Genomic DNA, 14526 nt, shown 5'->3' with positions numbered 1-14526 from the left:
ATCCAAGGAGATGATTAACATTGTTAAGGCTGTATATTCAAGCACTGTATGTTAAAAGAGCAATGGTGTGGAATTTAGGCAGTAAGAAATGTCCTGCATTATGGATGGTACAGTAATTAAAGAATGATGCTTTCGACAGCTGATTGTTGGTATACACTGGCTACTGAGAGCAGTACGGTATGGAAGTTAATAAAGGTAGCAGAAGATGGTAGAAATGAATTCTGAAAGATGATAGCCAGTTTTCTCCAGCAGCCAGCCTGGTAAAGAAAACTCATAATCTTGGCCTGCGTTTTAAATGAAATACTCTTTTTTCTCTTCAGCATTGACTTGGCTGCCTTCAGCATTGATAATGGCTGTGTCAGCATCTGGTGCATCTTCAGCCCCTTTAGCTTCATTTGTTAAGTATGTTCCTGTGGGTATTGAAAGAAAAAAAAATACATATGTCAGTTCTGTGAGACTGGTAAGATAGCCAGCATTAAAGCTACATTCATTTAGGAAGGAGCTTATGCCAGATTTCTTATATGTTGGAACACATTCTGTGACATAATAAACCACACAATTCATTCTTCTACTGTTGCACACTATCTTTCAGTTTTCAGGTGTATATTATAGATGAAGCTGTGGCCAGGTTAACTAGAGGCAACTGCCTAACTGGTGTGGGTGATGAGTAGTTTGATTTCTTTAATGATGGATACAGACCATGTGCTCTGTGCAGCTGTAGCAATCAGGGTCCTTTGTTAAGATGTTGATAATGATCACATCAAACGTTTCATCCTCATTTTGAAAACTCCACTTAAAAGTAGATTATGTCAATAATTTGCTACCCAGCCCATTGCAAAAAAAAATACATATTTTCTTCACTAATATGGCCATATGTATATCTATAAACCTACAAACAAAAAATGTTGACCAAATGTTTAACATTATAGTTTAATGTCAGTCTAAGAGATAAATTAAAAACTTGTTTTTTCCATTTTTCTTTTCTTTCTTTTTTTTTTTTTTCCTGAGCCAGTGACTCACTCTGTGACCTTTGGCTATTGGTTAGACATTATTTTGTTAAACCAAACCAACCTTCATTAAGTAAAATAATCAAGATTTCCATGAAGTAATTTCATATTTAAATCTCTCTCTCTGTCACATATATACATATACTCATTTAATAGTTCATGATAAAGCTAGTCTTCAGAATGTTTTTTGTTAAACTTAAGAATACTTTATTAAATATTACCTACCTTTATGTCTTGCCAGATATCGACCAAGCAGAAATATAGAACACAGTGTGACAAATACAACTACAGCCACTATTCCTCCTATAAGAGCATGATCAGGGCCAGTCTGGCCAGCCAGAGCATTGGGATCTAGAGAAGAGAATAAAACGTCACATAAATGATGTCTTATTTAAGCATAGAATATATATTTGCACTGGAATGAGTTCTTTTAAAAATTAGCACATTTCTATTGAAATAAAATTTCATTAATGTATATTAAACCAACCATCTAGTCAACAGATATTCATTTGTACAACATACCTGGGGCTATAACATTTGCCACATCAATCACAGTTGTCATTGTACATTTTAAGACTGGATAAACAAATATACATATATAAACTTTCTTTTTTTTTTGAATGGGAGACAGAGCACATGAGGGTGGGGGAGGCGCAGAGGCAGAGGGAGAGAGAATATTAAGCAGACTCCCCACTCAGCGTGGAGCCTAAAGTGGTGCTCAATCTCATGACCCTGAACTGGGATCATGATCTGAGCTGAAATCAAGAGTCCCACACTTAACCAACTGAGCCACCCAGGTGCCAGGTCAAATAAACATGTATAATTTTGCATGGTTTATGCCTTTTGTTCCTCTTCTCCTTCTGAATATATGTGTGACTGTGTGTATGTGTGTACACACATGTATATTTTTTAGTGTGATGAATACAGCTGTCTCATTTAAAAAATAAAACTGTGTCATGGGAAATGCTGGGACTGAAATGATAACTTGGAATTTATTATCATATAAATCTTATTTAAAGCTATAGCAATTGATGAACTCCCCAAGGGAGTAAGTCTAGATAGAGAGGAAAAGAAGTCTGAAAACTGAACTGAGGAACTCCCATATCTAAAGTCCTGGAAGAGAAAGTGCTTCCAGCAGAGCCGATTGAGAAGGAGAGAACAGTGAGATAGAAAAATATCCTGCAGAGTACATTGTAGTTGATCAAAAGAAAGAACATATTTCAAGGAGAGGAGGTTGTTACAAATTGGGTTAAATGTGATTGACAGAAGGAGGAAAATGGATACTCAGTGTAGAGGATTAACTGCCTATTTGACTTGTAGTTTTAGAGAAAGTAGCTGGAGAGATACAGATTAATAATATACTTTCACATTTGGTCTCTAGTAAAATTACAGGAAAGAGATGAACCCAGCAAAGGATAGCCAGTTTTCAAGCAGAAATGAAAAGATCAAAAGAAAACCTAGACAACTGGGAACTTCAAAAGTTTAGAAAATCAACTACCTACAGAAGTCACACAATAAGGGATAAAACTGAGTGAGCTTTGAACAACAAAACCCACTAAGGCTCAGCCTACTGTAAAGATCAGGTTAAGTATACTGTCTACCCTCTCAAGACCATGTTGCCAATATCCTTATAGTAATTACTTATATTCCAAAGGAGGGATTTAGGGGACGGGGAAAGTAAAGAAATAAAGTAGGCCTGGAAATTATGCTTTCAAAAGATCTTGAAGTATGATAATAGGCACATGAATATGACATATTAGGAGTTTAATGTGTTTTTAATGAAACTATTATGAGAAAGTAGTATATATTTAGATAGGGGGAAAAATGTCTACTTAAAACTTCAAACAACCTCAGTTGTTTGAGGTTGAATGCAAGAGGTTGATGGTTGAATGAAAGAGGTAGAGTATAAAAGCATGAAGAACATATTCCCAAACATACACTCCAAATGTGACCATGGAATATAACTGACAGGTTAAACTTCCCATGGGGTAGAATTGCAGGAAGCAAATAAGTATACAGAAGAGAATTCCACTTCTTCAAGGAATTACAACTACTGCCAAGGCAGAGGGATCTTTTAAGGCTAGTCTGGCATGTTTTCATAATTGTTATGGATAATGACTACTCAGTGTTTACATTCTTTATTTCCAGATGGTAGCACTTATATTAAGAGGCACTTCGTTGTGGCTTTGTTCTTGCACTGTATTTTGTGTATGGGTAGAGAGGAGCATTAATAATTTGTCTTCTGATTCATTTGTCTCCAGACTAATATATCTAGATATGATGAAGAGGATATTTTGGGTCTTTGAGTTGGTTACATTGGCTTGATGGAACATTAGGTTGTCTCTTTGGACAGAGTACGGCAGTTGGTGTCAGGAAAAGAGGTGAAAAATATTTGGTGATCAGAAGGGTATATTGGGGAAGATATTTCTAGCTAATAACAAACTTTTTCCTCTTCTTTCCATGCACAGAGCTAAACATTTTCCAGCTTCACTTCAGTTGAATGTAACCATGCGATCTGTGTTCTGGACAACAGAATGAAGGTACAGCCAATAAAAACCTCCCACATGCAACTCTCCAGGGTGAGCTCAGGAGATACGAATTGAAAATGAGAGAAGCTACAAGAGTAGGTACAGCGATAGATTATTCAGTCTCCACCTGGAAGAAAATTGCCCAACTAAAAATACATGCACCAAACTGCACAAGGGAAAAAAAATAAATAATAAAATAAAAATTATAAAAAGTTTATTTTAAAAACACTGTGTATTAAAAAGTTAATCTGTCATGGAAGCTGTTGTTAATGTATCTTTTTATTATATATTTCTTGTATTTTCCTTAATTTCTGGCATTGGCTGTAAATATAAAAATTATTAAAAAAGAAAAACAGGAAAAAAATGAAGCAAAAAATAAACCTGTCATGTCTTAGAATTCCCCAATCTTATTCCTTGTTTAGACACTTCAGAACCAATTTCAAACCCCACTTCTTGCTTAAGTCCCCAAATGCAGATAGTCATAAATCATTTCCAATTTGTTTGCTGAATATCCCTCAGAACTGAGCACTCTTTGGGGGAACTGAGAAATCACTCATGTTCATACATCTCTGTACCTATCTCATTTCCTGAAGGTAAATTCTGAAACATGCTATTGCTGAACCAGTTGGCATAAACATTATTTAAAGGCATTTGATAAATAGTGCCAAATTATGTTGTAGAAAGATGGTATGAATTTATCCTGTAGCATCTACATCTGAAGGATTCCCCCCATAATACTAACATCAGATGTTAAATTTTTAAAAAAAAATTGCCAATGTAGTATTGCTAAGCGTTAAATATTTAGTATTTATAAGTTTCCATAAATGTGTCTAACTACTTTTGCCCATATGAATTCATTAATTTGAAATGGATGCTTATTCATTTTGACCATTTTTCTATTGAAATTTTCTGTTTCAACAGCTTTCTTCATAGAAAGATGAATATTTTTAGCGAGTTTTATTTATTCTTCATTTATTATCTTTTCAGTGATGGATAAACATTATAATTTTAAGTAATCAAAACTATCAAACTTTTGTGTTATGATGTCTGACTTGTGGGTCATGATTTGAAATACTTTTTCCATGATGAGATTATACACATATAGATTTGTGCTGTCATCTAACATTTTTATTGTCATATGTTAATCTACCTAAAATGTATTTTGGTCTACAGTTTGAGGCTAAAGTATAAAACAGAACTTTATGTTTCCCTCCCTTCCTTCCTTCCTTCCTTCCTTCCTTCCTTCCTTCCTTCCTTCTTTCCTTCTTTCCCTCCCTTCCTCCTTCCTTTTTTGAGAGTGAGCTGAGAGGGGTAAAGGGAGAAGAAGAGAGATAGAATCTTAAGCAGCCTCCATGCCCAGTGCAGAGTTTGACACAGGGCTCCAACTCACAACCCTGAGACCATGACCTGAGCCAAAATCAAGAGATTTTGATTTATTAAGAGACAATTAACAGACTGAGCCACTAGGGACCCCTGTACTTTATTTTCTAAAGTATTATGTCTAGTATTTGTCAAGATTATATTTATCATTTTTATTTTATGACCACGAAACCTACTCAGTTTTCCAACTTGTTTAAATAGTGTTTATGTTGTTCTGTTAGGGTTTTCCTTTTTCTTTCTTTCTTTCTTTTTATTTATTTTTTTTAATCTATTTATTTGAGAGAGAGAGTGAGCATGAGAGGGGAGAGGTCAGAGGGAGAAGCAGACTCTCCGCCATGCAGGGAGCCTGATGTGGGACTTGATCTGGGGACTCCAGGATCATGAACATGAGTGGAAGGCAGTTGCTTAACCAACTGAGCAACCCAGGTGCCCCGGGTTTTTCTTTCTATTATTGATACCAGTATGGATGACAATATCATCTTGATTCTGATGATCTCAGAATTGCAGCAAAAGTCCAGAGGGGCAAGCTGGAATCCTTCTTTGGACCATGGTCAGTCTCTTTACTCATCCCAATATCTAGAATTACTTTTACATTTCCTATTTATCTAAAATTTGAAAGCAAATTGCAGTACACATCTCATAAGAAACTTTCATGATAACAACATTCTTGAACCTTGGATATTTCAGTATTACCTTGTATAATATATTAGTATAATGAATCCACACTCAGATTCATTATAATTCAGAACAATTAGTTAGTGTTCTGACTCTTTGTTTTCCCTCACTCCACCAAGATAAATCTGAAATCATTCAGGGTTTTTTTTTTTTTCCCCCCATCATTTAAGTGACCTGCTTTTTCTAAACGACTGCATTCTTTGTTTTTTCCTCCATTGTATTTTGATATTTTACCTAGATATATTTTGTCATTTGCCTCAAGTCAAAATGTTTTTTCATTTGGAAACCTACTTTTTAAAATTAAAATCAAATTAGATCATTTGATTTGAGATTATGAATTCTTTTTTTTAACTCTCCTTTTGATTAACAATTATTCTTTTTTTCTATTTTCTTCCTCAGGAAATCCACATATGTCCTGGTAGAAAATTCATATTTTATGTTGCATATATGTCATTCCCTCTTTACTATTTTTATGATCATTTTACTAATTTACATTTTGTTTTAGTTATATTTCCCAAGTTTATCTTATGTTTATTTGATTTCACTTTCTACCATAGATTTTCCTTATTTGTTCCAAAAGAATTTTGTTATTGATTGTGACTTAGGTTTAACCACACTATTTAATCCCACTGTGTACTTACTAGTAGATGTTTTAAGTAGTTGCATACTATTGACAATAATAAGTGGCAGTTTTATAGTATTCTCTTTATTGTAGTATAATAATTCCATTTAAACATCTGGGAAAATGCTTTTCTTTGTTGAGCATACATTATTTCTCTTCTTTTACTGAAAATATTTTTCAATGGATACAAATTAACTTTTATTCTGTTTACCCATACTTGCATTTTCTTTATTATTAATGTTGAAATGTTTTGAAGAAGAATTCTTTGTTCTGATGCTGGTAATTATTCCTGCTCAGCTTTAATGCTGCAAATCTATCCACCTACAGAAACTCTCTTTAAAATAAAATATATATCATATGGCATCTGTACATAGTGGGTAGACTAGAAAGAGAGTCTTGGGATGTAGATCATTACTGGTGAGAAATTTCACTGATTTATTTCATGTATTTTGCCTATAATCTTCATTATCACAGTAGAATCTCAGATATGTGGACCATTCTCCTTTTACTCTGTGCAGTAAAACAATCTTTTTAGAATTTGTTTAAATAAATTTAAATATATAGTGTTTTCATTTCATATATTATCACTGTGTTTTAGATACATTTATAGGTATATTAATAGGACTTTCAGAGAAAGTAATGCAGACACATTTATTTGACTCTATTCATTAATATTCTACATAAACTCATAATCTGTGAAGTAAACACTTCAAGTTTTAGCCTTCACCTCATCAGCAAAATAAGTCAACATATAGTCAGAATTTTTAAGGTTTCAAACATATGATGGATATAGATGTTACTCTGCACATGTATTTGTCAATTTATTTTTTTAAATGAACACTGTTGGTTATGCTTTTCATTTTCCTCCTTAACTGTTAGAGTTAAAAGTCTGTCTTTAATTTCTATTCTTAAAACTAAAACAAATGATTGAAATTGAGGATCAGATAAGTATCATCCTAACAACGAAAAATAATATATAATTTAAATGGCTTAGTCTCGGTGGGAATCTCTTATATATCCCCTCTTTCATATCTCTCTTACTGTAATAGCAATAAAAAATAAAAAAAGAAGTACAACCTTCTGAAGTTCCTTTAGTGATAGCTGAGTCTTCATTATTATTCGGATAAATACATCATATATCTTAGACTGTTATTCATTCTCAAGTGTTAGTCTATGATTTGAGGGAGTTAGTCTATTAACACTGGAGTAAGTAAATCCCAATGGATTTGGCAATAATTAGCAGTCTCTTTAGTTGACAATGCACAAAACACAAAGAAATTGTAAAATTAAAACTTTCTGAATTTAACATTTTTCAATTAGGGTTACTGAACACTTGATAAAGGTCTCCAAAGAGAAAATTATGTCAAATAATAATATTTAGGTTCGTAATTTCTGGTATTCAGAAAGATAGAAAGTAACCTTATAGTTTTATTTAACACCTTAACATGGAGAAACCTAAATTATGTAATTCTATCTCTGAAATCATTGCTGGGGGTTTCTATCAAGTAGCTTGTCTGTCATAAGTTCCCCCTTAAGATGAAAAGTATAAACTCCAAAGAAAGAACATCTGACTTTCTAGGATCACATTATGCAGAATTCATAAATGCTACATAGTTTTTAATTCAAGTGTTAGAATTATTTTGTGATAAGTAATTTTATAAGTTATCATATATGATTTCCAGCTTGAAAAAAAATGGTAAGAAAGAAGTAAAACTAAGATCATTTTATGTAGATATTTTTAAATTAGTTTTCAAGCCTCTTTTTAAGAGAATGATTTTTTATTGTATATTAAAATAGATATGTTTTCAAGGCCACATTTGGATTAACAATTGTAATTTTTTTAAACGATAAGATTCTAAGGATGTGTACTATAATAAACATGCTAAGTCACTCATGAAACTGATAAAAAGCTTTTACTGTTTTCTTATCGAAATCTAATAAATACTATCTACAAAGCTTTAAATATCAGGGTTCAGATTATACATTCATTATCAATAGTTCAGTATCAATTTTTTTTAAAGATTTTATTTATTTATTTGACAGACAGAGATCACAAGTAGGCAGAAAGGCAGGCAGAGAGAGAATGAGAGGAGTAAGCAGGCTCCCCACTGAGCAGAGAGCCCAATGTGGGGCTTGATTCCTGGACCCTGGGATCATGACCTGAGCCGAAGGCAGAGGCTTTAACCCACTGAGTCACCCAGGTGCCCCAATAGTTGAATATCAATTTTAAAAATATGGAGTAATGAATTGGATAGTAGACCAGAAAACTGCCAATTAATTTTTTGACTAAAATAAAGAGAAATCTTTGACAAATCTAGGAATAGAATTCAATGTCAATATTGAAAAATATGAGCAAGAAAAAGCTGGAGCAAATACAAGAATTAATGAAAGAAACAGTGCCTCTTATAGAAAAGTCACTAAATAGTTCCCTAGTAACAACTATCAGTCATTGGAAGTCAAGATTTAAATGAATCAAGAACAGAATAGTACAAATTTAGACCAAATATGACCAGACTGCATGATAAGAGCCATTTCAACAGTAAATCCACTTATATTACTATTCTGTACCCATTTGGGAGGATTTTTTAAAAGTGATTGAAAACTCTTGGAGAAATTTCAGTTTAATTGTAAAATGGTTCAAAAGTATGAAATTTAACTCAAAAATAAGTGTAAAGCTGGGATTGTCACAGTTAGAAATAGAAAGCATAAATGACTTTTCAAATTTAGTTTCCCTGAGTGATTCTGAATCATAATCAAATGACATCTAGCATTTCTACTGAATCTTCTCTTGCTGGGAATGCACTTGCTTTGTGTATTTAAAACTTTAGAAAGTAGGTTATTCTTATTTTAAGAAATGGCTATGGACTGAATTGTGTTTCCCATGAAATCCATATGTTGAAGCACTATTCCTCACTGTAGTGGAATTTGGAGATGGAACCATTGGGAGAAAACTAGGTTTAAATGAGATCATGATGGCGAGGCTCTCACGGTGAGATTAATGCCCTTATAAGAAAAGATACCAGAGCTAAATCTCCCTCTCTTTCTCTTTCCCTCCCTCTCTCTGTCTCTCCTGCTCTGCCATGTGAGGACACAATTTGAAGGCAGCTCTCTGCAAGCTAGGAAGAGAGCTTTCTCCAGAACCTGGCCATCTTAACCTTCTAGCTTCCAGAACTGTGAAAAGTAAATTTCTGTTGTTTAAGGCAATCAATGGTATTTTATTTTTGGCAGCCTGAACTGACTAATGTGGAAACCATATTATGATCTTTTTCATGTGTTCTCTCACTTGACTTGTGTAAAAATTTAAGGCCATAGAAAATAGATTTGGGGAAGTTTCGATAATCCGTACTCATTCCCAGCCAATTTTTTTGGAGACAAATAGAAGACACAAGACTATACCAATCAATTTCTTTTAGTGAGTTACCTGTGATTGAGTTGTACATTGTATTAGGTGCTATAGTGAGTTAACTCTGAAAACCCCTCAATGTGCTTACCCACCTATGTTTCACAGTGGTTAAGATGTAATGATTGACACCCAGAACATCAGATGAAATAAATCTTGGAATGAAACTATGTTGTATTGTGTACACAAATAAAAGGAAAACCGTAGAATTGAAAAAAAGCCAGTTAAAGTCTTCAAGTCAAAGAATTGCTCACAAAATCCTGGATTTACAAATTGTTTAGACCAAACCTTAAACCACTTACTGCTACTGATTTGACTTTAAACAAGTTTCTTAACCTTTTCATCTTTAAAATGTGAATAATTCTTATTTTCCAGGGTTGTCAAAGATTAACTGTGTTACTGTACATAAAGAGCTTAAAGGCATATTTGACACAATGTAATGTAAGCACTATCTAACAGTTATATGCGGGGGAGGAAGGTGGAAAATATAAATTGCTGTGTAGAAAAATATAGGCTTCCTTTTTCAACTTCTAAAAAACTCATTCAGGACTTTTGCTCTACATGATAATGGTGAACTGTTCTAAGTGTCTGAATATTTGAAAAATAGGGAGGGGATATTAATAGAATAAAATTTGCATAACATGAGATTGAAGAAAATGAAACTAGTGGGAGTTTGATGGGTGAGGATTAAATGAGAGAATAATTTATTGAGTCTTTAATCTATGCCAGGTTCTGTATTATAAATGGCTTATTTTATTCAAAGCATGCAAAGTGTTGACTCAGAAAATCATAGTTATTATTAATGTAAAGATTGATAAACTATGGGACAGCTTGTCTAAGCAAGTTTTGGGGATAGTTTTGGAAAGACTTTAAAAATAATTATGAAAGTCAGTTTTTAGAATGTGTCAGATGACTTCTATTTTGAGAACAAGTTTGTTAAAATATTTTTTCACACAATTGTATTTTCTTTTCTTCTGTCATGAAGAGGCATTCACTGCCCATCCTGGGTAAGTGACTTGATTTCCTGTTAGTGTTGTTTCTTCATCCCTTAAAATATTCTTCTTTCCCTATGCCTATGTAAAGTCCAAACAACATTGATTGGCTCCCCCTGTCAATTAGCCCTGAATTGTTTCATTCAGAAATAGCTTTTCTCTTGAATTAATTCACTTGCTTTAGTTTTATGTTCCCCCAAAGAAGTTTACTTGACAGAAGTTTACTTGAAGAGGAAAGTTATATCTTATATTTGTAAAATCACTGAACTAACAATTTTACAGAGTTCTTAGAACCCAGCAGACTGAATGAGTGAATGGATAATATTAAATTTTTATACTAAATTCCAAACAGAACCTGGATCTTTAGATACCATTTGCTGTGCTGAGCAATAAATCCCTACTCTTTCATGGCATTAAATTATTGGTTAAAAAATAATAATGCTGTTACTATTTAAATATTTTAGAAATTAGTACTAAGTAAAAATGGCTCATCCAGATTTGTACTTAATGTTTTGGACGATTTGGTCCTAACATTAAATTTGAATTCTTACTATGTACTTAAGGGCCTATTTTACTTTCTCTAAATGGAGTAATGCTTCAGAAAGAAAGTCACTATTGCAAAACCTTAGAAATAGTTATACATAATTTACTGATAAAAATATATTGTCTTTTGGCAGTATATGACATTTGCAAAGTCCCTAGAGGAAAATATATCAGTATATTCACTCAAGGATCACCTATTACCTTCTAATTTTATGTACAATCACTGTTCTGACAAAAATACTTAAGAACAATCTTTAAAGGATAAAAAAACATGAAAATATATTGTTCTTTGTGTATGTACAGTGATTTACACATAATTTTAACTATGAACAACGTGTATAGGGACTCTAAATCTATGGATTCTAACTTAAGGTTACATCACACAGCAGGTTTTCATTAATAGGAAAATTTCCGGCAAGTGCAATGCTTAGCCTTTCTTCTGCCCCCAAAATTGTGTTCCATTATCACTCTCATAAATATACATGCTGCCACACGTTTCTAGATATAATAGCATCTATGCCTTCCTATTAAGAAAGATTAGGGCAATAATTATAAAATTATTATTTTGTTTGCTTTGTTTTGAATTTAGTGTTTCAAGGTTATTTCGCTTAGAGATATCATCAATTTATAAACTGTTTTAGCAAGTGAGGTGTGATTATAAGTGACACAAAAGTGAAGTGTTGCTACGTCTTACACAGATTTTATACAATGCCCTATAAATTCTCTCCTGCAAGAATTGTCTCCACTCAAGATCTTTTAACATTTTTATGAGTTACAGGTTTCCTAATTATATAACAATTGATTTCATTAACAGGTATTATAGATAGTTAACAATACACTGGACCTAAACAACATATGCACTTGAATAAGATTCTCTATTTGTCCTAGAGAACTAAAATTTAAGTGGAAAATTTCTCCCAAAAATGTGTTCTTGTTTTTGGATAAAGTCGGCCCCAGCACAGATCTCTTCATTTTGCTAATCTTCCGCTCTCAGGATACTATTTCTTTGACTACTTCAAATGAGGAAACTTTTCAGCTCTGAAGAATTTGAACAATCCAGAGAGGGCTCTTATACAGCAGAGTAGTGTAACTATTAGGAGCAAGGGCCCTTCACAAATGCTTCACCTCATTTAGCACCAACATCCAAAAGGGGAGAGAACTTCCAGAAGGTGATTACCTGTGTGATAACAGGAGGAAGGTGAAAGAGAGGAATGTTCTTTAAGGTTATCTATGAGATCAAGAGAACAAAACAAAGTCTTAGGTAGCCATGGAATTATTTACTGCTTGAAAAAGTTAGTTAAGTTATCCATTAGGCAGAAGACATCGAGTGTAATTTTACTGCTTTAAGCAGTAGTCTCTCTTTAGGATGGAAGATCTGAAATGGTATTCAGAACCAAAAGACCCAAGTATCACTTCAGTTTGACATTCTTAGAGTTTCACTGTTCTACAACCATCAATAAGGATGTATACCTTTTCTGCCTTCCTCTAAGAGTTATTGTTAATATGGAGCCTGTACATGTAAGTCACATCTAACAGGTGCTCAATATATAATATAAAATAATGAGCTTTATTAAGGTTAGAGACTATAAACCTGTATTTTGTAGTTTTACTTTTTCTTCAGATAAAATGTGCTTAAATTCATTCTTCAGTGTGCAATTTCTCTTACATTTATGTGATCTATAGAAGTTGCTGTTTTTTTTAATTCTGTTGCCTCATGTCTTTCTCACTAGGAACTGTTCTGCCTTCAATTCTAACAATACCTAACTCTTTGCACATCACTGGTCTCAGCCTACACACATAAAATAAATAAATGGGAACAACCATTAAGAAGGTAGACAAATTACTAGTATATGACATCGCCATATGTCTATGTTGGCAAGGTACTCTGTGCAAACCTAACAGAATGAATTAAAGTATTTTTAAGCAGACTGGAAGTTAAAGAATTTGTATGCCATGTTTTCTGCAGAAGAGTCAAATCTAGATCTAAGCATATTTCTTCTTAAACTAAATTAAGAAGAAATGGCCTAATAGTAACTAAAGGAAGTATTTATCAGAGAAAACCATAATAGGGCAGATTTAATTTTAAAACACTTAGAAAATATAAAGAATAAATGTTTGACAATGAGAATATTTATAACACTCAATATTAGTCTAAAAACTTTAGTCTGGGGCAATTGTTTATGTCTATTCATAGCAGAAATGATTGCAATGGAAGAATAAATATTTAAAATGATGAGGAATGATCACCTGGGAATATGTCCATTTTTTTTACTGGGCCAAGTTACTAGAAACACAGTACCACTGCTACTAAAATAATTGCCCTTCAGAAACCAGTCAGCTCTGAAATGTGTGCTATATTACTGGTCAAATTCAGTCAAATGAATAGCCTTGTATCTATTAATATTTTTAAATTGATTACCCTGGTAATAATTACAATAGTCATACTGACTATGTTCGTAAAAGCTTTTTAAAACTACTATAAATGGTCACTGAACGAGTTCTCCAGTTACAATAAAGAATATATTCTAAAGAATATAATATACACATTCTCTTTATATATCATTTAGAAGAGACTGTCACATACCAGTGGGAAAAGCTTATGTATGTTTTAAATTTCAAACCTTAAGTTTACTGGAATCTTACTCCAGTATTTTTTCATATACTAAATTATGTTCAAATAGAAAGTAAATCTCTCCTATTTTGCCCTTACTGGTCTTTTATACAATAGCTGTTGGACCAGTATGTTATTTAAACTCTCTCTGCCTCAGTATCCACATATATAACACAGGATAATAGTAGTAAGAGACACAAAGAACTTTTGTGTGAATCAGATGAAGTAATATATATAAATAAAGATCTTAGTACAACCTCTGTACATAAAAGATAATGATAATGGTCAATATTTATTAAGATTTTTCTTATCATTTTATTAAATGTATTCAATGATTAACTGATTTTATCCATAAGCCAATCTTACAACATGGTTACTATTTTCATGTCTAATTTAGTAGATTTTATAGTAAATATTCAATAATTCTTTTTATCATTTAACTTAGGTACCAACCTCTGAACTGAAAATGGAAACTAACGCAAGCTGAATTAGACTGGTATGAAAGCATTCTCATTGGAGGAAAAGTGTCATGAAAAGATTATATCATGACTAATGTATATTAAAAACTAACTGATGTCTGCACAGAAATGATCATGTGAACAACCTTCTCAAGTTTAACAAGGGATTTCATTCCTGAGATTCTTCACTTTCTCTGTGTTGTGTTCCCTTCTCCTTCTCTTCTCTCTCTTTTTTTTTTTTTTTTTTTTGGTTGTTGTTCTCTTGTCATACCATTTCAGGAGAAGATTGGAAGATCAGAATCAAAGACCA

General features: G+C 32.8%; 1 protein-coding gene across 7 annotated transcripts in view; it reads right to left on the bottom strand.

The window, feature by feature from the left end:
* Positions 1-291: 291 nt before the first annotated feature.
* CADM2 (cell adhesion molecule 2) overlaps positions 292-14526 on the bottom strand; it is a gene marked incomplete at both ends in the record, with an annotated part of 1059071 nt that continues 1044836 nt past the window's right edge. For all 7 annotated transcript variants that reach the window (XM_080813985.1, XM_080813987.1, XM_080813989.1 and 4 more), the window contains 2 exons: positions 292-410; positions 1233-1358. In XM_080813985.1, the coding sequence (XP_080670111.1) occupies positions 292-410; positions 1233-1358 (245 nt within the window). The remainder of the gene's footprint in view (positions 411-1232; positions 1359-14526) is intronic.

Source organism: Martes martes (assembly GCF_963455335.1).
Source record: "Martes martes genome assembly, chromosome: 1".
Classification (NCBI taxonomy): domain Eukaryota; kingdom Metazoa; phylum Chordata; class Mammalia; order Carnivora; family Mustelidae; genus Martes; species Martes martes.
This window is presented reverse-complemented; position numbering and strand designations above follow the sequence as displayed.